This window comes from Scardinius erythrophthalmus (genome assembly GCF_964197995.2).
Source record: "Scardinius erythrophthalmus genome assembly, chromosome: 16".
NCBI lineage: Eukaryota > Metazoa > Chordata > Actinopteri > Cypriniformes > Leuciscidae > Scardinius > Scardinius erythrophthalmus.
Window position 1 is genome coordinate 37255202 of NC_138236.1, and position 24438 is coordinate 37279639.

General features: G+C 36.2%; 1 protein-coding gene across 1 annotated transcript in view; it reads right to left on the reverse strand.

Moving 5' to 3' along the window:
- ascc3 (activating signal cointegrator 1 complex subunit 3) overlaps positions 1-24438 on the reverse strand; it is a 253571-nt gene that overhangs the window by 132129 nt on the left and 97004 nt on the right. The window contains exon 11 of the mRNA XM_081388469.1: positions 18587-18751. Within this exon, the coding sequence (XP_081244595.1) occupies positions 18587-18751 (165 nt within the window). The remainder of the gene's footprint in view (positions 1-18586; positions 18752-24438) is intronic.

A 24438-nucleotide genomic window follows, 5' to 3' on the forward strand; every position in this document is an offset into this window, starting at 1 on the left:
GAGTTGTTGTCGCTGTTTTTTACACCCCGGAAAAAGTTTGTCCTGAGGTTGACGAACTTAGAGAGGTTAAAATGTATTTTTAACACTGTTCCTGAACATTATAACCTCAACGTTTGTCTGTGAGCTGGACATTTTACAGAGAACAGCTTCCAGATGAGAGTACAATGCAGGCTATACACACAAAAGCTTCTCCTGAAAGACGGAGCTGTTCCCATTTTGTTGGGGCAATCTGTTGTTTGTGGATCACAACTTATAAGTAGTAAGTATTATAAGTCTTATTATTTGTAGTTGTGTTTTCTATTAACGGTTCCATTTATAAGCTTTATGTAGTTGTTTTGATAGCTACGCTGTAAAGCTTTGCCTCCGCTAGCCTGCTAACTAACATTACAGTATTGATGTAGTGTTTACATTTACATTTACATTTAGTCATTTAGCAGACGCTTTTATCCAAAGCGACTTACAAAGTAGGACTAGATTAAGCGAGACATCATGAAGAGGCAAAAAACAAGAAGCAGCGCAAGAAGTGCTCAAGATACAACGTTCAGGCATTATTCAGAGTAGCATAAGCCCGATAAGTGAGGGTTAGAGGGAAAGGGGAGGTGTTTTTTTTTTTTTTTTTTTTTTTTTTTTATGAGGTTAAGTGCTCCCGGAAGAGATGGGTTTTCAGATGTTTTTTGAAGGTTGTCAGGGATTCTGCATTCCGGATATGAGAGATTCTGCATTGTTAACTGTAGCTTTTGTAAACTCTTGCTTTTGTACGACTGTTCACCGCCCATTAAATTTATGTTAAATATCATTTAAGTTAAATTATTAAACATCATTTTGTGATCGATTACGGTTTTTATTTCGATAGTTTTCGGACAAATATGATTAAATGGTGGATAACATCGTATCTATAAGAAAAAAAGAAAAAGAAAAGAAAAGAAAAAACTCACCTAAACTAAAATGTCCTGTGAAATCTGTGCTTGCAAAGTCCGTGCTTGAAATTCGTTCAGCACAATCCTCTTGTTTGTTAACATTGTCAGGGTCTGAATCGGCTCAAAATGGTTTGAAATTGACGCAATCGTTAATATTAAATAAAATACCATCTGAGTAGAGCTTGCGGTTATGAAGGGGCGGGTCATTTCCTGATGCTTATCACTGCCAATCACAACACATTTTGTATTTCGGAAAGGAGGGGCTTCATCGAAAACGACACGTTCAACCACACTAGGGAGAGAGGAGCTGTAATAATGTAAAATATGTGAAAAAATAATGTGTTTTTTGAACAATCAAGCATGAAAACATATTCCTTAACCCCGCAAAAGCAAAATCAAGACTTTATAAGGGCATTATAGGACCACTTAAAAAAAAAGCAGAAACTCCTCAAGGTAGTCAACATAATTGAGTAAAAAAAAATTTAATGTTAGAATGTTGCCAATTCAAACTATTCAAAATATAAGTAAAATCTACAATAGTATATTAATGATGCTTAAAATAAATAAATAACACTGTTATGTCTGACGGCAAAAATTGCTGCGGCAGCTGGTTCCAGGTTTCAGAACGAAGCTAATCTTACAGGTAAAATATGTTCTCATTTATATCCAACACTTCAATTATATAATGAAGTGCAGATGAGAGTATCTGACAGCCGTCACGGTAATACTACTTTTGACAAGTATCACCACCGTCTCGCACTGCCAGATGTGCTATTGTGAAGTTTTGAAAAATAAACAACTCAAAACTAATGACAGTCAGAGCGTCTGAGACCGAGATATCTGCGGCTGACAGGGAAGATTGGTAAGGCCTTTAATATGATGCAGTAGCTGTCTGTCCAGGTAAGCTATCGATATCACACCGCTAGCCCCCATTTGTGGCAACAAAGAATGATGAAAATCCTTCTCGGGCTCATTGAGAGCTCAGGTCACCTCCGCTAGAGCTGCTGAACTGCAGCTGATCGCCCGTGTCATACACATATTCTACTGTTATGTTAGGGATCAGCTAAAGCTGAACTGAGGCAAAAGCACTTATTTCAAACACACAGCATTATGAAACGACACACATGGAAAAACGAATGCTGTCACACTGTTTTGAGTCAAGCTTTCCCTTACAGTAAAGTACTGAGATTGAACAGTGATCGTTAGACAGTGGTTTTGACACAGCTTGGTACCGAAAGGATTTTAGATGGTATTTACATGATGCTCTAAGAAAATGAAAACACAGTAATAGATCTCAGGTCCATAAATAATACATATATTAAATATTAATATTAAATTGATCCGAAGTAACATGAACGTATCATAGTTTTTACAAAAAAAATATTAATCAGCACAACTGTTTTCAACATTGATAATAATCAGAAATGTTTCTTGAGCATGCTGAAAATTCAGCTTTGATCACAGGAATACATCACATTTTTAAATATATTAAAATACAAAAAAAATAATAATTTGAAATTGTAATAATATTTCACAATATTAATTTTTTTTTCCAGTATTTTTGACCAAAATTAATGCAGCCTTTGTGAGCAACCCCAAACTTTTTAAAGGGCACCACCTATTATGCAAAATTCACTTTTACATGGTGTTTGAACATAAATGTGTGTTGGCAGTGTGTGAGCAAAACCACCCTAAAATGATAAAAATCAGTGTTTTTTTTACAATCTCAATAAATCATAAGCACCGTCTCAAAATGAGATGTTCTCAGATTCGGCGCAATGTGACGTAGAATTGAGCAGGCCCCTCCCACGACGGTTGATTGACACTTCAGTTTGAGCCCAGACCCGCCCTGACTGAGCTGGACACAGAGTCCGCCATTGTTCGACGCTTGAGCCGCTGTAGACAAGAATGTCTCCTAAGCGATTGAGGTGTGTTGTTGATGGATGTAAGAATGAACATAGCAGTCTTCATTTACTCCCGTTGTTACTCAAGGATGGATCTGTACTGTTTGTGATCAAGCTTACACTCTCCGGAGCAACAGGCCTAACGTGACTGGACACGGCAGAGATGAAAGTGCGAGCGCGCTCTTTATGACAGCTCTTCGAGTCATTTTACGGATATAAGGTTTACCAGTTTATTTAGCACCCACTGAAAAGATGTGTATATTTGTTTACTGTTAGTTGTAACGAGTGTTTTGTGTACTTTGCTGTGTACTGTATGTTGTTGATAATGAAAGGGAGAGAGAGAGAGAGAGAGAGAGAGAGAGAGAGAGAGAGTTTATGGATAAGACTTTAATGCGCACTTCTTATACTATGTTTATTCAGCTCTTACGGAGATACTCTGGAGTAAAACTAATGCTCATCTTTTGTGTGATGTACAATAAACTTCATTGAACTCGTCAGTGTATTTTGGTCATCATTCGGACGGGTTTTGCTACAGCAGGCTTGTATTAGTGGATAAAAGCAGATGACAAATAAGTTATAACCATAATTAAACTAAACTATACCTGTTCTATGTCCATACAGCATATATTCTCTGGCTCTGTGGGCATTATTGTCCGACTCCGAGTCGAAATGAACACCGCATAAATGTGACTTTATATATATATATATATATATATATATATATATATATATATATATATATATATATATATCAATTGTGACTTTAAATCTTGCAATCAATGTTGTAATATTGCTGAGTAATATTAATTAACTACATGTACTTACTATAGAGTTACTGTTAGGGTTTGGTTTATGGTTAGTTGTAATTGTGCATAATTTACTGTTATTACTATAGTAAGTACATTTAGTAACAGTACTTATATAGTACTTATAATGTTACTTATATAGTAACATGCAACTACGTCACCTTAAAATAAAGTGTTACTCCTTATTTCTCATTGCTGTGGCTTTAATTCTAGTAATTGTGACTTTACGGCTCACAATCACAACTTTATATTCCACAGGGTGACTTGACTATTTCGTAGTTTAGACTCAATTAATAATTTTACTGGGTTTTTTACTCTGCAGCAGAAATATACAATACAAACGACGAGGACGAGTTACGTTAAAACTCAGTGATGGTGAACTTAGTTTGTGAGTTTGTTCAAATCACTAACTATGAGCAGTGATAACATTGATGCTTGCCTTAGAAAACACAACTGAGAAGATAATAAACTCTGGCTCTTGTCTGGAGCTCAGAGACACTGAGTTACATCTACAGTTATTGGATGTTAGCACATCTCTGGGAAGGAGCTTATAATGATGCTGGCCCGTGGCAGGCAGAAGGTCTCACCCTTGTGTGTGGTCACCCAAGGACAACTCGATCTTGGCCATCAGTTGTGCTGGTTTACTGATACCTTCTTTATAGTCTGAACACGGGTTCACTTCATAGTGTCTGGCACAAACTGGCACATGACAGTAGACCTGCCTGCAGCTCGCCAATGGGTGTCTCTCGCGCTTCAGGTGACATTTGAGGCATTATGAAACACTGAAATCTGACTTGGCAATGGCTTTCTTTTTTTTTTTTTTTTGAGATCTCAGCTTTTAAGAACCTTTTGAAAAAAGAGAAAGAGCAGTAATTATTCCACCTGGACCTCGCTGGCTAAAAGAGCTTCTATAAATGATTTGCAAGTGATTGGTGACGGGGTAAAACGCAGTGTCTCTATTGAATGTGGTTCTCCAGGGTCGTGCGCAATAATACTAGTGGCAAGATTCCAAATAACAGTCCAAAATATTATTAAACAATATAAATAAATCAAAGTTATTTACAAATTATACACCTAGACTACCAGTCGAAAGTTTGGAAAATTAAGTTAAAAAAAAGAATCTTATGGTCACTTATGTTGCAAACAACTTTTCTTTTGTAATACATTTTTAAAAAGTCTTCAGTGTCACATGATCCTTCAGAAATCAATACGCTGATTTTGACATGAGGGGGAGTAAATTATGACTGAATTTTCAATTTTTTTGGTGAATGATTGCTTTAACCTGTTAAAGATTCAGTGAAAGAGACTGCATGTAAACGATAGAAAGACAGACAGACAGACAGACAGACAGACAGACAGATAGATAGATAGAAAACCACCATCTCAAGAGGTTGTAAAGTATCAAGTAAAAGCTTTCAGAACTCGATCATCTCAGTGTTTGTCCTCTGAGGACGATGTGACACTTTTACAGTGGGTCCACTTTAAAAGACAGGCTCTTTCTTTAATAAACGGCATGGCAGAGAGCACTTTTATGTGTGTGAGGTAACGGTGATGATGAGCTGAGGAGATCCGTCTCGCTGCCCTCACAGAAGAAGAGCGTGATTGAGGAGAGGAGAGTAACAGCATATGAACACTGTGTACAGATGCGTGCAAGCCGAGAGCCGGTGATAGGATCATTGATTCTGAAAGGCTTCCAGCACATCCCAAAACATGATGGCTGAATTTGGGTCAAAAAGTTCCTAAATGATATTCTCTGCCATGTATTTTCTTATGCATGTATTCAGAGGTTCTCAACTGGTGGCTGTCATCCAAAAATGTGTTTCAAGTCTTTTCTGATAGCACGTTAAAAATGAGAATGCTAAATGGACATAAAATGCTAAGCATGATAAACATATAATCATGCCGTTAATTAGGATAGCAAACATAATTAGCTGTTATTTCCCATGTATTTTGTTAACGAGGTTAAAAGTGTGTAAATTCTACACCGCTGGTAAATGGCTCACTTAAAGGGCCCTCGTAGATTAATGTTGATTATCACAGAAAATAATGTTAATTTAATATCAATTAAAGATGCTAAAATTGTTAAAAAAAAAAAAAAAAAAAAAAAAAAAAAACTGGGTTACAAACTTACAATAGAACTGAATGGAGCCATTAACAATACATAAACAGGTTTTAGTGTGAAAAAAAAATTGTTTACTTCCCTTTCCAGCATAAAGTTCTGTGTACCTTTTTTTGACATGACAATGTAACAGCTAAAGCCCTAAAATGACACTTGAAATGACAAAAACTCAAATAATAAGTATTGAATTTATTATTAGAACTAGCGTAAGTGCTTTTCTGAAATAAAACTCTTCATATTTCTTCTTTTTGGCCCAAAAATTGGCCCAATATACTTCCACTCACTGTATAGTGCCTTACGGTACTGCCTCAATTTTGGTCTCAATATATATATAATTTGTGGGCATCAGGAAGCCACTATCAATATGTGGGGTTTTGAAGTCACCTTTCAATGCGCACTTGCTTTTTACTTTCACTTTTTATTTTTTGTTGTTCAAAAGCAAAATTGTTAAATGCCTATAAAACCAATCATTGAAACGGCAGCTTAAGCCTAACAATACACAATGTATCTGTTTTTCCACCAAATATAACATCACAAACATCTCTATATAGTACAGTAAAGTCAACATCCTAACGGCATAATGTTGAATACTAGGGATGTGCCTGAAGCCAAAATCTGAATTCGCTCGCTTTTTACTTTCACTTTCAAATTCACGATCACACGTACTCTGTGTATATGAAGCGACGGCACTGACCAAACATATTACAAGAGAAAATATCTGTTGTGCAGCAAATCCTGCAACATCGTCCGGTCAGTCATCTCTCCTTACGATCTTCAGGTGATCAGTGACATCTGATGTACTGTAATCTCACCGACTAGGAAGCTTAACCATGTCCCTTCAGGGGCTCTGTAGAATACGTTATCCATTTTCAGTGCCTTTCCCAATTCAGATCTAGGCTTCAAGCACATCCCTAGTAATCAACATTATGCCACAAATGCAGTTGACTGTATTGTATTATAGTATGTGTATTTAGAGATGTTTATGATGTTATATATGGTGGAAGAAAACGGCTGCTAAAGCATCAAACCATCTACATTTCAATGACATAAAAAAAAAAAAAAAAAAAAAAAAACTCAACAAATTGGAAATTGTTGGGCCTAAGCTGCCATTTCAATTATTGATTTTAAAGCTCCAGTATGTGACTTTGGTATTTGACCACAAGAGGGCGCAGTTTCCAACAATAACAAAGGCGAAGCTTGATGACGCTATGAAGGAGGTGACGATGGGAGATGTGGTTTATAATGCGTTTTCACCATCTAGCGATGTATCTAAATGGAATTAATGAATCATGATCACGGATGAGGTAATTTATTCGTTTTTGTATTACCTGTATGTCTTATCGTATTATTTTATGTCATCATAATTAATGAACTGCAAGGGACGTGAAATGTTATGCTATATTAGGCTATCCCGTTACAACATACAGCTATTTGTCAAATGATTTGTTTGGTTAATGTTGTGCAGTTTTACGTTTTTTATGGTTAATGCAGTGTTGTTTAACGTGTTCAAACCAATATCTAAAAGTAAATTTGAACGAACATTTGCAAGTAATGACTAAATATTTTTTTTAACATCATCTCCGATTGTAATTGTACTGCCATAATCTCGGTCACCACACGTGATAAAAAGCCTTACCAAAGTACAAAGAGCAATATAACTTTGTTTATAAGTGCTATTATTGACAGTTGCATGTCTTACCTGTCTCAATACACTCGCGAGAGAGTCTCTGACAAGTCCAGACGCGCAGCTCTCTCCATCTCGAAAACGCCTGCCGATATTTATCCGGGTTTTATTCCTCCGTTTGTCACACAGTCCGTGACTCCGCGTGTATCCGAATATGGACGCTTTCGTTTTGTTGGCACTTCAATACTCGCCAAAGAGTTCGTGATCCATAACAGCTATAACCATACAGTCTATGGCTATAACGCTATAACCACCACTTCCGCATTTTACCATGCGATATTCCGGTGATGTGGGTCATATTTTTTATTTTATTCCTTTTTTTATTCTTTGTCAGATGTCTTTATTGTTTATTGTGATAAGAAAAAAACCTCAATAAAGTTGTAAAAAAAAAAAAAAAAAAAATCCGGTGTGGTGGAATATCCTATCACATGGTCCACACCGGAAAGAAGGATAGAGAGAGCGGACATTGCGTCACTGAGGCGCGACATTTCTTTTCCGGGACGGCCAGTTATTTAAAATCGGAATTTCTCTGAAATAAAAAATCTTTGGAGACTTTTGAGATATTGTAAGTACATAACTGGAGGAAATATATCACACTGTGCAAGTTATTTTTGGAAATTTTATTACAAAATCCCTACATATTGGAGCTTTAAAGGCTTTTTTTTATTTTTATTTTTTTATTTTGAACAATAAAAAATGAACAACTACTGTGTTGGGTCACCACTTGGGTCTAATAAACAATCCGGTAACACTTTACAATAAGGTTCATTAGTTAACATTAGTTGATGTATTAACTAACATGAACTAACCATGAGCAACATTTTTTACTGTATTTGTTCATCTTTGTTAACGTTAGTTAATACAAATCCAGCTGTTCATTGTTTGTTGATGTTAGTTCACAGTGCATTAACAAATACAACCTTTGATTTTAATAACGTATTAGTAAATGTTAAAATGAACATTAACAAAGATTAATAAATACTGTAGTTCATTATTAGTTCATGTTAACTATTGGTAACTAATGAAACCTTATTGTAAAGTGTTACAAACAATCCTGAAGCAAAACCACCTCGACACACAAGCTCTCTTATAAAGCTTCTATGTTATGCTTTTTTATGAATCTAATACAACAATCCTCATCTATAATTACAGTCAATGAAGAGAGCTAGGATAGACCCTTCACATTTAACTCAGCTCAAGAATGGCCATACTTGCCTGTGAGGAGAGATATGAAATCATAATTTAACCATCCCATAATCAATTCTGGCTCCCAAGGGTGTGTGAGTGCGCTATCTTTAGACTGACAGCCCAGCTAAAATAAGCAACACAATCCTCTAAAAGTTTTTGATGTAGGAAAGCTTAGCATTTGACTATGTCTCAACAAAAATGGCAAAAACATGAATTACAGTACAGTTGCTAAAAGATTCAACAACCATAATATATCAACCTTGTTTTTGTTTTTCCTCCTGACGGGAAAATAAGGCAAGAAACAGTGTTCCCCTTCTCCTCCAGCATCTTTTATTAATGATGCCCCTCATTTCGCTACTTCCACAGGCCACAGTCTTGCTTACTGTGCAGAGATCAATAATTCAAAGTCTCCTAAAGACAGGAATACCTTCAAATTGTGTTGACTTTTGGCTCAACTACTGCGCACATACCCTAATTAAAATAAGAGACACGGGAAAACATTTCTGCTGTGTTGTGGGGAGAAATCCTTTGATTTTGTGCCATTACTACTACTTTTTTTTCTGTAAACAAAAGACACTATTGTCCACCTCACTATTTCATATGACAAATAAAAAATGACCATTATGTTTGGTGTACAGAAATGAACAAAACTTATAGTAGATATTTTTTTTTTTTTTTAATTGTCAGGTTTATTTTGGCTGTGAGAATTTCACTTAGTTAGGTTGACAAGAGGTTGACAAAAGGTTTTGTTCAAACAGTTATTGTTCAATCAAACCTTAATATCAAAAATAATATTGAATGCAGAAGCTTTTTTGCATCAAATCTAAGGCCAACCATATAAATATATGGCTGTGTTGTCTGCATATAAATTATTGTATTTATTGATAGTAATGTTTTCAACTGATAAAAAAATAAATATACAATCACAAATTTCTCTGTAATTAATCAGGATGAATCAGTCGATTGCCGAGTTCACGCGCATAGGTTTAGTTACCTATGATCACGCGCGTCAACTCGGCAATCGATTACTTTGGACTTCAACCGAAAAACAGGATGTAAACAGGTATGAGCGCTGGCTTAAATAACATCATTTTTATACATATCTTTCACATCTACTGCAGTCAGATCCACTCGTGTTCACTCAGAAGGAATCACTCACATTTTCTGTGCACTTGTAATGACACATCAAGGATGTTAAGAGGCTAAAAGCAGGTTTAGTACTTGCCCCATTGAAGTCAACAGGGTGCAAATTTTAAAAATAGAATAACTCGGTGTAGGCAACACCGATTTTTGTAGCTGTTCTCTGTATTGACAGCACTCCAAATGTACAATAAAATGAGCTCAATGTTAAAATTGACCGGAGTTCTCCTTTAATGGGTCGCGTTTCAGTCACCATTTCAAATTCATTCCATTGACAATAGAAACAGTAAAATATACCAATGAAAACATTTTTATTGAGAATTTAGCTTCATCAAAATGGGCACAGAGAGAGACAAACTACAATGTAATAATAAATAATTAATGTAGCCTACATTTAGCATTTTTAGAAGAGCTGCCCATGACGTCATGCATATTTTGACTATGGTTTCAATAATAAACATACATTTGCATAAAGCATCTATTTATCCATGCCCACGTTGATTAGAGTATTACAAACTTGAAAAGTATTAATTTAAGGTACATTTAGAACAAATAAAAAAACGTGCGATTAAATGTGATTAATCGCGAGTTAACTCATGACAATCATGCGATTAATCACGATTAAAAATTGTAATCGATTGACAGCCCTAATATATATATATATATATATATATATAAAACTGTAAAAAAAGAAAAGCTGACTTAACTTAAAATTATAAGGCAACTTGCTGCACAGATGTTTTTAAATTGACTCAACTAAAACATCTCTGTAGTTGAGTAAACTCTATTAGTTGAGTCAACTCAAAAAATCTGTGCAGCAAGTTGCCTTATAATTTTAAGTTAAGTCAACTTTTCTTTTTTTTTTCACACACATATATATATATATATATATATTTTTTTTTAAATTGAATATCCAAACTAATCTCTTTTTTAATGCCATCTTTTTTTTTTTATCTCAATAGCATCTGTATCTCAATCTTAAAATAATGTTCACATAAATCAATTATAATCAATGTCACATTTATCTATGCTTTTAATATAGTGTGTTTTCTATATACCGTATGGCCTGGCAGCAGAATACAGCGTTTTTAGCGAATGGGGATCGTATTGGTAAATAGATTACTAGTTATTAATCTATATAGATTATTAGTTTAGGTAAAAAATTCAAACGTTTTGTCTGTACGTGGAAAACTCGAAGGAAAAACTTCTGTTTTAAGCATATCGTTGTTGTGTAAACGTACCATTAATTTAAACATTTTTCAAAGCGTTAAAAAGAAAATATTAATTGCAGAAGAAAATACATTATTTTTGACAGCCCTTTTTATTTTTTAAAGGCCACAAACACACACACACGCACGCACGCACGCACGCACGCACGCACGCACGCACGCACGCACGCACGCACACACACACACACACACACACACACACACACACACACACAGCAACTAGGTTAAACTGTTGGAATCCATGTTTCTTCTTAAAGCTGCAGTCCGTAACTTTTTTGTGTTCAAAATGTACAAACTGCATATAAGAAGCGAGTACATCATGAATCCATTTTCCAAATGGTGTTTTTATCACTACAGTACACCTATAATAAGTGTTTATAATCTGATTATTTTAGACTGGTTCTGGAGTAGCCGAATACCTGCGTGACTCGTCATAGACAGAAAGCTTCAGCTATAATGTTCTTCTGCAAGACACATGCAGTTCATTTATGTTTATTAACTTCTAGAACAGCAAAAGTTATGGACTGCAGCTTTAACTAAAATGTTTGTAGGTGTGTACAGTAGTTTGTTGTTGGCCAAAGAGGAGAGGGCTTAATACTGAGCCCAGGGGAACACTGCTGGTGGCTGAAAAAGGTTTATATAACATATCTTTATAAGACAAGTCAGTAAGTCAATGAAAAGACTAAGTTACCATGGATATTCTCTGGACATCAGGAACAGTCATCCTTTGAACATGTTTCTCCTTCACTTTGTATATAGATAATGTGGGAAGAGGCCTGAAGCAGTTAGGGTCAGCCTTATCACCACCTTTATGTAAGAGATGGACGGTTGCCGTTTTCTAAGACATGGAGCCTGAATGCTGAAAATACTGGATGATGGATGCAGTGACCTTGGAGAAAATGGGCCATGACCATCAGGTTTCATGAAATTCAGACTTCAGAGCTCCTTTAAACTCAGATTTATGCAACAGCAAGGATGGGTGATGATTTAGGATGATGATGAGCAGCACACAGTGTTGACAGAGGACACCATGTGTGCTAAAATGAGGGCTTGTTCTCTAATTTCCTAACTGCTTCCTAACCCTTTTTTTTTCTTTACACTGGGGTGCATTAAAAATTCGAATTCACACTGCACTGACAGACACTGAATCGCCACTTGACGGGCCGTGGAATATTTGAGAAATGGCATACTATAATCTGGCGATTGTCACTGTTGGTCGGTGTGTGTTGGTGCAATATGAATTAGCTTTAAGTGTCTAAACCAAGCGGCAACCTTCCAGTTTCTCTTATGAATCCAACACGGTAATTACTTAAACTGCACTTCATCGACTGGCCACTAGAGACAGGCTCTAAAAGAGAGTCAATCTCATAAACCCCCATGTTAAAATACCAAACTTTACCGCAGAAAAAAAAAATGTTTACAGCCTGGTACAAAGTGGTTTTGGTCTATAAAGCTAATTTTGCCCTTCATGAAGACTGTGAGGGGGGTAATTGTTTTATAACTCATCCGTTTAAATTATATTAAGCATTAAAGTTCTGCATAATTAAGGGCGTGGCCACTTGAGTGACAGGTGGATTGCCGCTGATGTCACTACTAGCCGCCGTTTGTCTGTTAGCGTCACGTCCCCTCAGCTAATCCCAGCCGCTGAACTTGCCATCTCTGCCGTGTTTGTGTTTTTTTGTGGATTATTTCATACAATTATAAAATAATATGGCTTGCTGTGCGGTTAATTGTACTAACAGACCATCCAAGAAGTCTTTTCCGGTGAGTGAAATTCTAATATAATTTTATTTATTGATTTATTTAAAATAATTGTATTTAAAACCATACTACACTCCGGAATCAGCTGTAGGCTGAAACCATAGACTGTACAAAACAATCTGAAACATTGTCATATAATGTTACGCCTGCATTTCATAAATAGCGTAACATGTCCTCAAAAATATGTGAAGGAAAATAGGCCTGTAATTATCATCTACTGTTTACAGAGTATTGTTGGTGTTCCTCCACAAACAGGGTTGGGAAACACTCGCACACTCGCTCACTCGATTACTCACTCACACTCGCACACTTGCTCACTCGCACACTCGCTCACTCGATCACTTAATCACTCACTCACACTTTCGCACACTCACTCGCACACTTGCACACTTGCTCACTCGCACACTCACTCGATCACTTGATCACACTCTCGCACACTTGCTCACTCACTCACACTCGCTCACACACACTCTCGCACACTCTAGTTGATGTAAGTCTGTCTAACTACAGCAGCAACATCTTCATTAGCTTCATGGTGAAACATGATTAACAGTGTGACTGAATAGCTGACGAAACACACAGGTCATCTTCAACAGCAGGAATCAAGCTGATTTTTTTCTATTGATCGTTAGGCTTTTAGATGTCACGCCCACAGACCATCTTTCCACTGACCGTCTGATGCATAAAACATTTACATTTATGCATTTGGCAGACGCTTTTATCCAAAGCGACTTACATTGCATTTCAAGGTACACATTTTACATTCTTATCAGTTCTTGCTTTCCCTGTGAATTGAACCCATGACCTTGGTGTTGCGAGCGCCAACGCTCTACTGTTTGAGCTACAGGAAAGCTGGAAAACATGAAACACATTCAAACGGTAAGAGCTGGAGGAAATCACCAGTTCCACTCAGACTGGCTTCATGCAACTTTCCGCAGTGCACAGGTTTAAAGCAGCGCTGCGAGAAACTTTTGGTTAAGTAGTTAGTAAGTATGCTTCCGTTTTACATTCGCCACATTTTGTCATCAACAGGATCTGCTCGCTGACTTCCCTTGTTTCTGGACCTGACTGAAATAATCTGAGGGTGTGTATGCCAGAAGCATGTGTCCAGAAGAGTGTGTGTGTGTGATTTTTTTGTGATCCGATGTGGATTCTAATCAACGAACAAGTCAGAAATAATTATATGTGATGCAAAAGACTATGCGTGCAAACCATTAGCATAGTAAAGGTGGTAAATACGACCGCTTGTATAAATCAGACGGATAATATCTATCACAATCATGTATTTATTCTATCTGTCAGTATGTCTCGTCTCTTTATACCGGACTGTCTGATATCCATATTTAGCTCTGCATTTGTCATCAAAAAAAAACAAGACAGTTTTTTGGAAAGCTTCCTCTATTTCTCTGACTGAAAATATAACTGTACTGGGAGAGAGAGAGTGCTAAACCTCCTCAGGTCGTATTTTTGGTTTTGCAGTTGTTAAATAATTTATAGAAATGATTGTTCTTTCTAAATGCGATGTAAACATGCTGTCCTGTGACTACAAATAAACAGAAACAGACGTGTCTGAATAACTACGAATGTCCTCTTTCTTTTGTGAAATAATGGTAAACACCACTTTATTTCTGTGTGACTAATGTGCAGTCTTGACATAAATACATTTATTATGGTCAATGTATCACTTATTAGTGTAAAACTGTGGTAAAACATAGATGCTTGGGTTTTAAATCTTTAAGTAGGCCTAAACAACAAAAATGCCATCAAACGGCTGCTCGCTACTTTCCAGTGATTTCTTTCTGATTAGTTTTCTGATAAAACACTCATTTGTTGGTGAAATGATGGGTTTGTGTGACGTTGTTCAGCGAGGTGTGTTACGGGTGGGTTTTAGTGCAGAGCTTCAGGTCCGACAGAGGAAATGCAGCAATTGATAAAATCGATAATAGTCGATAATGAAAATCCTCGACAACGAATGTCATTATCGATTAGTCACGTCTGCCCACCGTACATGGAGAACTTACACCAGTCGCGTCAAATTACAGCACTGAATAACACATTTCTATGGACAAAATGCACCTAAAGGTATAGCGGGAACAGAGTGAGCTGCTGCTGGAAAGGTGTGTGATCCAAGCTGCCCTATAATATGCCTATATTATAAGCTTCAAGCTAACGCATGAGCGTAATGTTTAACATGGCTTGCCCTGACAGGTGCTTTGACAGATGCGTGTTCAGTTTAACGTGTGATATGTTTCATCAGCGCAAAACTTACTTTACGGTTATATTCTTATCTGTAAGTGTTCACACGAGTGTCTCCATTTTGCATGAAGGCTTGTTCTGACAGTCTGTGTTAAACTTCAGACTGAATGAGCGCTGACCAGTGTTGCCAACGATTTTCAAAGGAAAGTAGCAAACGCCTTGGCTTAAAAGTGGCTAAATGTCGCTAGATGACGTCATGCGTCAATTAGCATATTCATGACGTCACCAAGTCGTACTTGCGTTCTGCTTGCGCAATGTGTTTTCTCTAAATTAATGCTCACATACTGTGTATTTAATATAATATAGCCGAATGTCAAATAAAGCTGGTCTCATTTCCTATATATTTTTTGTCAGACAATAGAACAAGTAGCTATGATATAGTGAATGACTACATTTTGTATAGGCCTATGTGGAAAATGATCTGAATTGAGAGAGTTCGGGAACCGGATGAACTAAAGCTCTGTGATAGGTAGTATTACAAGTAATAAGCACAAGAAAAAAAGAACATTAAAATGGTCAAAATAAATTCTTTAAATATAAAACAAAAGAGAAGCAGATAAGTGATGAGTCTGTGGAAAAACACTGCTCATTCACGTCTGTCAGCACAGACATTAGTGAGGGAGACAACTAATATTCACTGCAAAAATGTGACATATCTGCTGTTGGATGTTAGATTTAGGTTTAAAAGTCAACATGTAAGTCAAGTATTTTATGAGAGAGGGAACTGTAAAGGGATAACAGCGTGTAATTGAATATAAAGTAAGACGCTTCTTACATTTACAGGATAAATAATTGACAGTAAGGGGAGAGTGAATGTGTGTGTTCCTGCAGAACATTCCTCTTATCTGTTAACACTGAGTTTGTGTTTTTCTTTATTATAATCTTCTTTTAATGCAGGGATTTAATGGTATTTTTGCTTTATAGCTCTTTTGCATATAGCATAGATATTTCATAGCATTCAATTTGTTTGAAGGACAGCATTGGGAAGGATATGAGATAGTGTTTTGTCAATAAAAAATAAATAAAAAAAATCTGCCAACTAATAGATTTTCTAAATAATCGTTAGTGGCATCTCTAGTTGACAATCTTACACCTTTTCAGAGTGTTCAATAGAAATTTGTGTGTATTAACAAACACTTCCAAATTAGGGGTTGTAAGTGACAGCTACTTTGTGAGCAAGAAACTAAAAAGTTACTCCATTTTAGTTCATTTGTACAGAAGCACCTGAAAGTAGAAAATCTTTAATGCAGCGAAACCGTGGGCACCAAAAGAACTCGATATGCTAATCTGTACCGCTAACTGTACTTGATGTGTCAGTATGACATTCGGCAAAGTAATAGCTTGTTATCTGTTAGCTTTTAAAATTGAAATTAAGTGCAAAGATTGCATTCCGCATAGCCAAAGAAACTAAATCTGACATTGAAAATCTAGCGCGTGGTGTGATCTCGAGGGATAATAAGCTCAGTTTGGCTTTGAGAAGAGCACACATAGCCTCGCTGAACTGGTATCAGTTAGCACTTCAAACGACTCGAGCGTGGACACAGTAAACAGCAGTCTCATTTGATGTCATTTTCCTTCACTTACTCGCCACTCAGTGCTCCTGAAAGCTTCTCTGAGCTCCTGGCCTCAAAGAAAAACTCGGCTAACGAAGAAATGTGTGTTGTAAAAGAAAAGGCTGCTTTTTCTGACACTTGGACCCGTGAAAGTATCTTGAAGGGCAATATTACCGTGGTAGTTTAGCGGTGTAGTTTGTCACCGAGTAGACGTGAGCTTTGCTTGAGCTTATTTCTGTAAATTCCTGCGTGTGATTGACACCTGACTGCGACTCGTCAGAATGAACATGGATATGGGACGCCACGTAAAGTGGGCTGTCGTCTCCCCGGCTGTCAGGATTTGCATAATCACACTAATATCCCAAATGGCCAGAGTGATTCTAGTAAGAGCGGCTGTCAATCATCATCAGAGTGGTCCTATCAATCACACACACACATCCACTGGAGGAGGAAATTACCTAGAAATGGGTGAACCAACAAACTACTGGGATATTATTTGATATTATATCAGGTAATTAATTCTAAACCACTAGTGGAAAAGACAATGCTACTATTCTCTTTCCGTAAGAAAAGAAAAATTTTGCCTGCATGAGCTTTTAATGTAGGGGTGTCAAACTTGACTGGACATAATGTGACCTTGTGCAAATCACATTTTTTTACTTGCTCCTTGTGCACGCACAACACACACACTTCAGGAGCTATTAAAGTCCAAACTCAACTTCATGCTGCTATAATAACCAATGTTGAGGACATGGAACTTTCCCATTTCATTCCCCATAGACCTTTACATATAACTTGCATACACACTATTTAGGGAATATCAATTAACAGTACAATATTGACAGTCAACAAAGAGCGACACTGACTGCTCTTGGTTTACAATAATAAGCCACCTAGAATGGAATATTAATACAAAGATAATAATCTGTGCAATTGTATTTATTAGCAGGCCTGGCTCTCAGTCAAACTCCAGCAGCACTGAATCAGGGTTCATTTTTCACTTATATGGAAAATATGGTTCAAATATTCTTCATGTGAGTGTCCATATGTCATTATCTTGAGTGACTTTCACAACCTTTAAAGTGGGAAAATGAAATGGATTGCCCTTGGATAGTTACAGCTATTTTGTTTTTAGCTATTATGAACATTCAAAAGTCTGGGATCAGTAAAAGTTTTTAAATGATTTTAAAAGAAGTCTCTTCTGCTCACCAAGGCTGCATTTATTTGATCGAATCTGTAATAGTGTTAAATATTAGTATAATTTTAAATATATATATTAAGTATCTAAAAGAAGCTTTTAAGGTTCTATGCGCAACCTTTGTATAAGAATGTAGTGTATCATATCAACAAAATGAAAAGATGCAAATATTTTAACCCTCTGAGGTCTGGGGTGTTTTTGGGGTCCTTGAGATGTTCTGACATGCCCTGACATTTGTGCTTTTTTCAGTTGCTTATAAACATATCAATGGCAAAAAAAAATTACACTATTTAGCACAAACAGGACTACCATAATATGTTAGCCACATGTATGTACATGTTTTCATTTTTGAGAGAATAATGTTTATGCATGGTTATTGAAAAAACTAAAAATGAAAGTTTCTGAAATAAGGCCACAAAACACATACTAAATATGTGTCAATAAGACTTTTGACTAATGGATGTCGTCGCCTAGAGTTTTTTCTAGAAAATAGAAAAGTTTTTTCTAGAAAATCATCCTGCCTAATCATTCACATAAAACGATACATTGATTTTAGTTTTGTGAAACACTTTTAGTTTGGAAAGGCAATATGCGGATGGGGCGTAAATGATCATGCATATTTAGTGGTTCACACCTGATGAGACAATGCATCTGCACCTGCATACTTAATAATTTACTCGTAATTGTTTTTTCCTCAAATCACCCCACGTGGAGTGCTATATATATATATATATATATATATATATATATATATATATATATATATATATATATATATATATATATATATATATATATATATATATATATGTGTGTGTAAATGTGTGTTACCTGCCGCAGTGTCCGGGCCACCAGGCTCTCGAGAACGGGCCCTCTGTCCTCGTGAAGAAGATGAACTTCATCCAGGATGAGCAGTCGGACGATCTGAGACAGAGCCACATCTCCCACACTCTTCCTGGTCACCACATCCCACTTCTCCGGAGTCGTCACCAACATCTAACACACAATACACTCATTAGCTGGGCTCGACGCTTGGCTCTTTCCAAGTCAAGTCAAGTCACCTTCATATATATTTAGCGCTTTTTACAATACAGATTGATTCAAAGCAGCTTTACAGAGATAGAAGAAAATAGCGTCACAGTCCAGCTTAAAGGAACCGTATGTAAGATTGTGGCCAAAACTGGTACTGCAATCACTTTCAAATTACTGTAGAGCGGTGTATCCCCTCCCCCTCCCCCCTGACTCGAGGTTGCCAGATAGGCTGCAGGATCCAGCAGGAACGTAGGCTGCTACAAGGAGCTTCCAATGGCAAGTGACAGTCCTACACAGTAAGTTTTTTTTCTGTTAATTATGTTTATGCTTCATGAGAGATGTTTTGCGAAGTAATTATGTATCGCAAAAATTTACTAATGGCGATTAGCCCAATATAATCGTAAAGATGTACGCTCGTATGTGACAGTACAGTAGCTGTTAGTCTAACTTGTAACGGTAGGTATCTGTCATTAACGTAAGTACAAGCACAAGCCTAAGTCACTATGTGTAACAGATATCAAAGATACAGCTATTCATTTAGCTGACGCTATAAGTGAAAGCGACCAGCTGTATCTTTTAACTTACCCTGCAGTACACGTCCATAACGCTAAAATATGTGATGTGAAAGATTACATGACATTCTACCAGAGGTGTAAAAAGTACTAAAAAATGTTACTCAAGTGAAAGTACAAGTACTGAGGGAAAATATTACTCAATTAAAAGTAAAAGTATCTGGCCAGAATCGTACTCGAGTAAAAGTAAAAAAGTACCACATAAAAATTGTACTTGAGTATTAAAGAAGTAAAAGTAATAGCAAGAATGAAAACTAGAGATTCTTGTTTAAGCTTTTAATCTCTAAAATCATGAAGTGAATGAACCACATACAAGGTTTTATCCTGCTTTAGAACTGTTTGTATTTAATTGTATTTATTTATCAAACTATAAGACTACTATCTAATGCCAGTATGCAACATTATTTAAACAATCAACTAAACATGCTTTTACCACTAAAAGAAAAGAATTCGCTAAGGTACAGCCACTGGTGCTCTTGATCCTGTGGCTGATTTTGGACCATAAACAATGGACAAATGGAGTCTTCAAACGCCTCAGATGTAAAGTTATTCGCTTTCAAAGTGACGCCAAAATGTAGGGGTGTAACGATACACGTATTCGTAGAACGGTTCGGTTCGTTGGACCATTTTTCCTGCCGACCAAAATTTTGTTATTTCAAATGTAGGCGTGTTGCACGTGGCAAGCGCACTCATAATGTAAGAGACGCCGGCACGACCACAACATTTCCCAACATCAAATGGCAAACGTAATGCAAGAGGAACGAAACTGCTCGTTATTGTGTGGTTGAAGGACCGTTTATCAGTTTGAACCAAAGCAGCGCGAGCCGATCTTGATCAAGCGACACTGTTATTACACAGCGCTAATAAGATATCCAGTAAAGAAAGCATTTGAATTCGCCACAGAAGTAATAACATCGCTGCAAGATCTAGTGAGAAACATTCACATTTCTCCGTTATTAAAACCAGGAAGAAACCAGGAAGCCAGGAAACCAGGAAGAAACATTGTGCCATGAATGAACTATCCAGTGTCCACAGATCAACAGTTTGACAGGAATAGTAGGCTATAATGCCTTCAATGCCATTGAATGCCAATCAATGCCATTACGTCGGTTTTATTTTGACATTATGAATACAATTGCTGCCCTCAAATGTTAATCTGAACTAAAATAAACCTTTGTTTATAACTACTACAATATTAAATTTCATTTTTTCCAAGGAGCTGTTTTGTTTTATATGCTCCTAAGAGGAGTGAATTATAGCTCTAGAATTGCTCAAAGTAAAAAAAAAATCATACTTTATGATGTTAGTTTTAATAAATAAAAAAAAAATGTAATCAAGGAAATTTCTCTGGCATTTCTTTCTTTTTGCTGTATCGAACCGTACCGAACCAAACCGAACCGTGAATTTTGTGAACCGTTACACTCCTACCAAAATGAATGGAAGTCAATGGAATGCTAACAGCAGGTGATGGCTTGTTAGCCAATGGCGGCCCCCGGGGGTGGTATGCTCTTCGGCTGCTGGATTGTCCCCCTGAGAATGACTGTTAGAATTTCTCTAATTTCTAGGTCAAGGTGCTGTGCATTGTGGTAATAGATGCGACATGACGTCACTTCCAAAGGACCAATGAACATGTCTGACCAATTTGGTGAAATGTGAAAACAAATCTCATTAAATTAGACTAGACACTTAACTTAATTAATCTAGGCATCAGCGCAAATCAATTGATTTGGTAATAGCAAGGAAAAATAGAATGAAGTGATCTCCAAAAAAGAAGTACTTTTTGACTGTAAATAAAATTGTAAGGAGTAAAAAGTACTTTTTTTTCTTAAAAAATGTAATTAAGTAAAAGTAAAAGTACCGATTTTTAATTGTACTCAAGTAAAGTAAAAATCCCCCAAAATAATACTTAAGTACAGTAATCAAGTAAAATTACTCAAGTATTTTACACCTCTGCATTCTACTGTTTTTGGCTGTAGAACTTGCATGAAAAACAAGTAGCCTAGGCTACAAAACGTTCTCCATTTTCAGCCGTCTCCATCTTTCAAAGGCATCTCCTATACAAATCCTTTGTCACAACGTATTTCGGATTCATAACGAAGTGTTTTAGGTTTCATAACGTTAGACATTTTTTTATCCGACACGTTTGAGGCTGCAGCTGTGGTAACTAGAGCAGAGCTGGCAACCCGGATGCCGAAACACTACTGACTTCATGATTGGTAGATAGGTGGAGAGAGGGGCATCAGGCCAAAACACAACATGACAACATCAACATCAGTTGAGGGCTGCAACTTCACTTTTATAATGACAATATCCTGGCCGGACTACTGTTGTCCGTGATATAAGTATTTGAAATGAACATGATTTCTTAATCTCTAGTAACATATCAGGGCCATTTTATGATTAATTGAAATACATTTCTTACATACGGTTCCTTTAAGTAAGTTTAGTGATGGTTCATTTTTGTTGTAAAAAAGTTATTAATTTAGTTCATTTATATATATAACCGCTCAGGAGAAAACCGTGATGTCATCGCCCAGCTCAGTTCAGTTCTCATATAATGGTGTCAATGCCAATTTGTGTTGTTTTGGAAACATCTATTATTTGGTCTTTTGGAGAATTATAGAGACAAGCACAATCAGGTTTATATAATATATTGCATTCTTTTAATGGCAAAATTCCATGTACACAAATGTAAATTTTACTATAAAAAGCCCTGTTTTATATCATTTATGAAAGAAATGGAGCTTTATATTGACTCAATTCGATTGTCTATGAAGCAAAAAAATTGTAAATGTTTCAATGTCTTTATGTAGATCTACATTAATCCCCTAGTGTGCAACTCTGTTAATTTTGTTGTATTTTCTTAAAAACTGTACTATTTGTAACATGCTCTTCTTTTTTGTCAAAAAAATAAAATAAAAAATAATAACGATTATATATATATATATATATATATATATATATATATATATATATATATATATATATATATAAATGAAGAACGATTAATTTTATGGATGGCTAGTCGACTATTAAAAGTCCTGCAAGCCCTATAGCACACACTCCAGTAAATGAGATGCCACTGGCACATGGATAATTGTGTGAGAAAGTTATGAGATTTCGACCATTTTCAAAAATTTTCCTGTGACTAACATTCATCTAATGATAATATATGTGTGCTTTTACACTAGTATCTGTTTCTCCTCTCTCTTGGAGGACTTTCTGTTTTGCATTAACTATACCTTTACAAATGACTGGTGGAAACTGGGTCTGTGTGAGCAGCTAACTCTTAAGAAAAATGTCCTTTATATCTCTCGAGAGAATTACGAGTGGTTTGTTTTAAAAAAAAAAGTAAATAAGAGGCCAAGGTTTAGAAATATCTCTGCATCAGTACTTCCACCAACATTAGACAAATGAACAGAAAAGGCTATCATTCTCACAACAGGCCATTTCTAAAGGTGACTGATTGTACACTGCACATCTCCTCAATGTGAAGAAGTGAACGGATACTTGCTGAATTATGGTGTGTATACATTTCATTCAACTTATGTTTCAGACAAAACCGTCTCTAGGATTATTGCCACTTGAAGTTACATCTACTTTTTTTGTGGTCCCCTGCTTTTGTAATTTCACAGACTATGTGCATTTTGTTGTTAGTCATATTGCCAAGAAAGCAAAGAACAATGTAAATGGAATAACAAAACCGTAAATAAGGTAAACACCAAATCTGCACAAATAAAAATTTTATTCAAACAATCAACAGATCTCAAATTGCCCTACACAATCAAAAGAATAACAACTGGTAATAACAAAAGCTCTGGTAATAATTACTTTACCCCACCTCTCCATGATAAACTAATCCGTCTGAATAGGGCTAAAGCCTACATTCACATAGTCAGGCTTTGAAATCCCTTCCAAGAAATCAATTTAACCTACAACCTCTGATTCTGCCTGTTAAACACTGTAGAGTTTATAGCTTTCCTTGTGGGAGTCATGAGATGTGATAATTGCTCCACACGGCCATATTACGATCATAGAATATAGTGCCATTTCGGGAATATAATGCAATTTTGAGGAAAAGATGCAATCCCATGCTACTATTAGTGCTCCTCTCTGATATACCCATGTTCCTTTATAATAATGCCCCCAATTCATACAACTCACCAAATTCATGAGTGGTTTTATCAACAAATCAAATACAGCATTAAACACTGCTTTGAACACAATCTGCACGCCACAATCTAGTGGGTTAATAAGTGAAAAGTTCGGACATGCTTTACAAGGGCATCACTCCATCCCATGCATCTGAATCAGCCCTTTAAAATGCAGAAAGTGCACTCAACTAGAAAGTTTTATTAAGTATGCATATACATTAATCCCCTAGTGTGCAACTCTGTTAATTTTGTTGTATTTTCTTAAAAACTGTACTATAATAAGAATAATTATATATATATATATATATATATATATATATATATATATATATATATATATATATATATATATATATATATATATATGAAGAACGATTAATTTTATGGATGTGTCTGTACACAGACACAGTCGGCAAAATAAACAAGAACATCTAATAGAATACTGACAATAAAAACTTAAAGGGGTGGTATAATGCCCTTTTCACAAGATGTAAAATAAGTCTCTGATGTCCCCAGTGTGTATGTGAAGTTTAAGCTCAAAATACACCACAGATATTTTTATATAGCATGTTAAAGTTGTCACTTTTTGAGGGTGAGCAAAAATACAGTGTTTTGTGTCTGTTCCTTTAAATGCAAATGAGCTGCTGCTTCCAGCACAGGGGGCGGAGCTTCGAGAGCACTCACACAGACATGCACTGAACATTTCAAAAACTTTTAGCCTTTTATGTTCAAACCGGAGTGAAAGATGGAGAGACTCGAGAAGAAGTGACAACATGTAGAGCAACAGGCCATTTCTGAATGGTTAGTTGATGAATTTATGTAGCTTATGTGGAGTTATCTTCTAGTCATTGATTGGCATATTCTGTCTTGATAATCTATAAATCGTGTTCAGGGGGCGGGGTTTATGTAAATTCTAGGGTTGGTG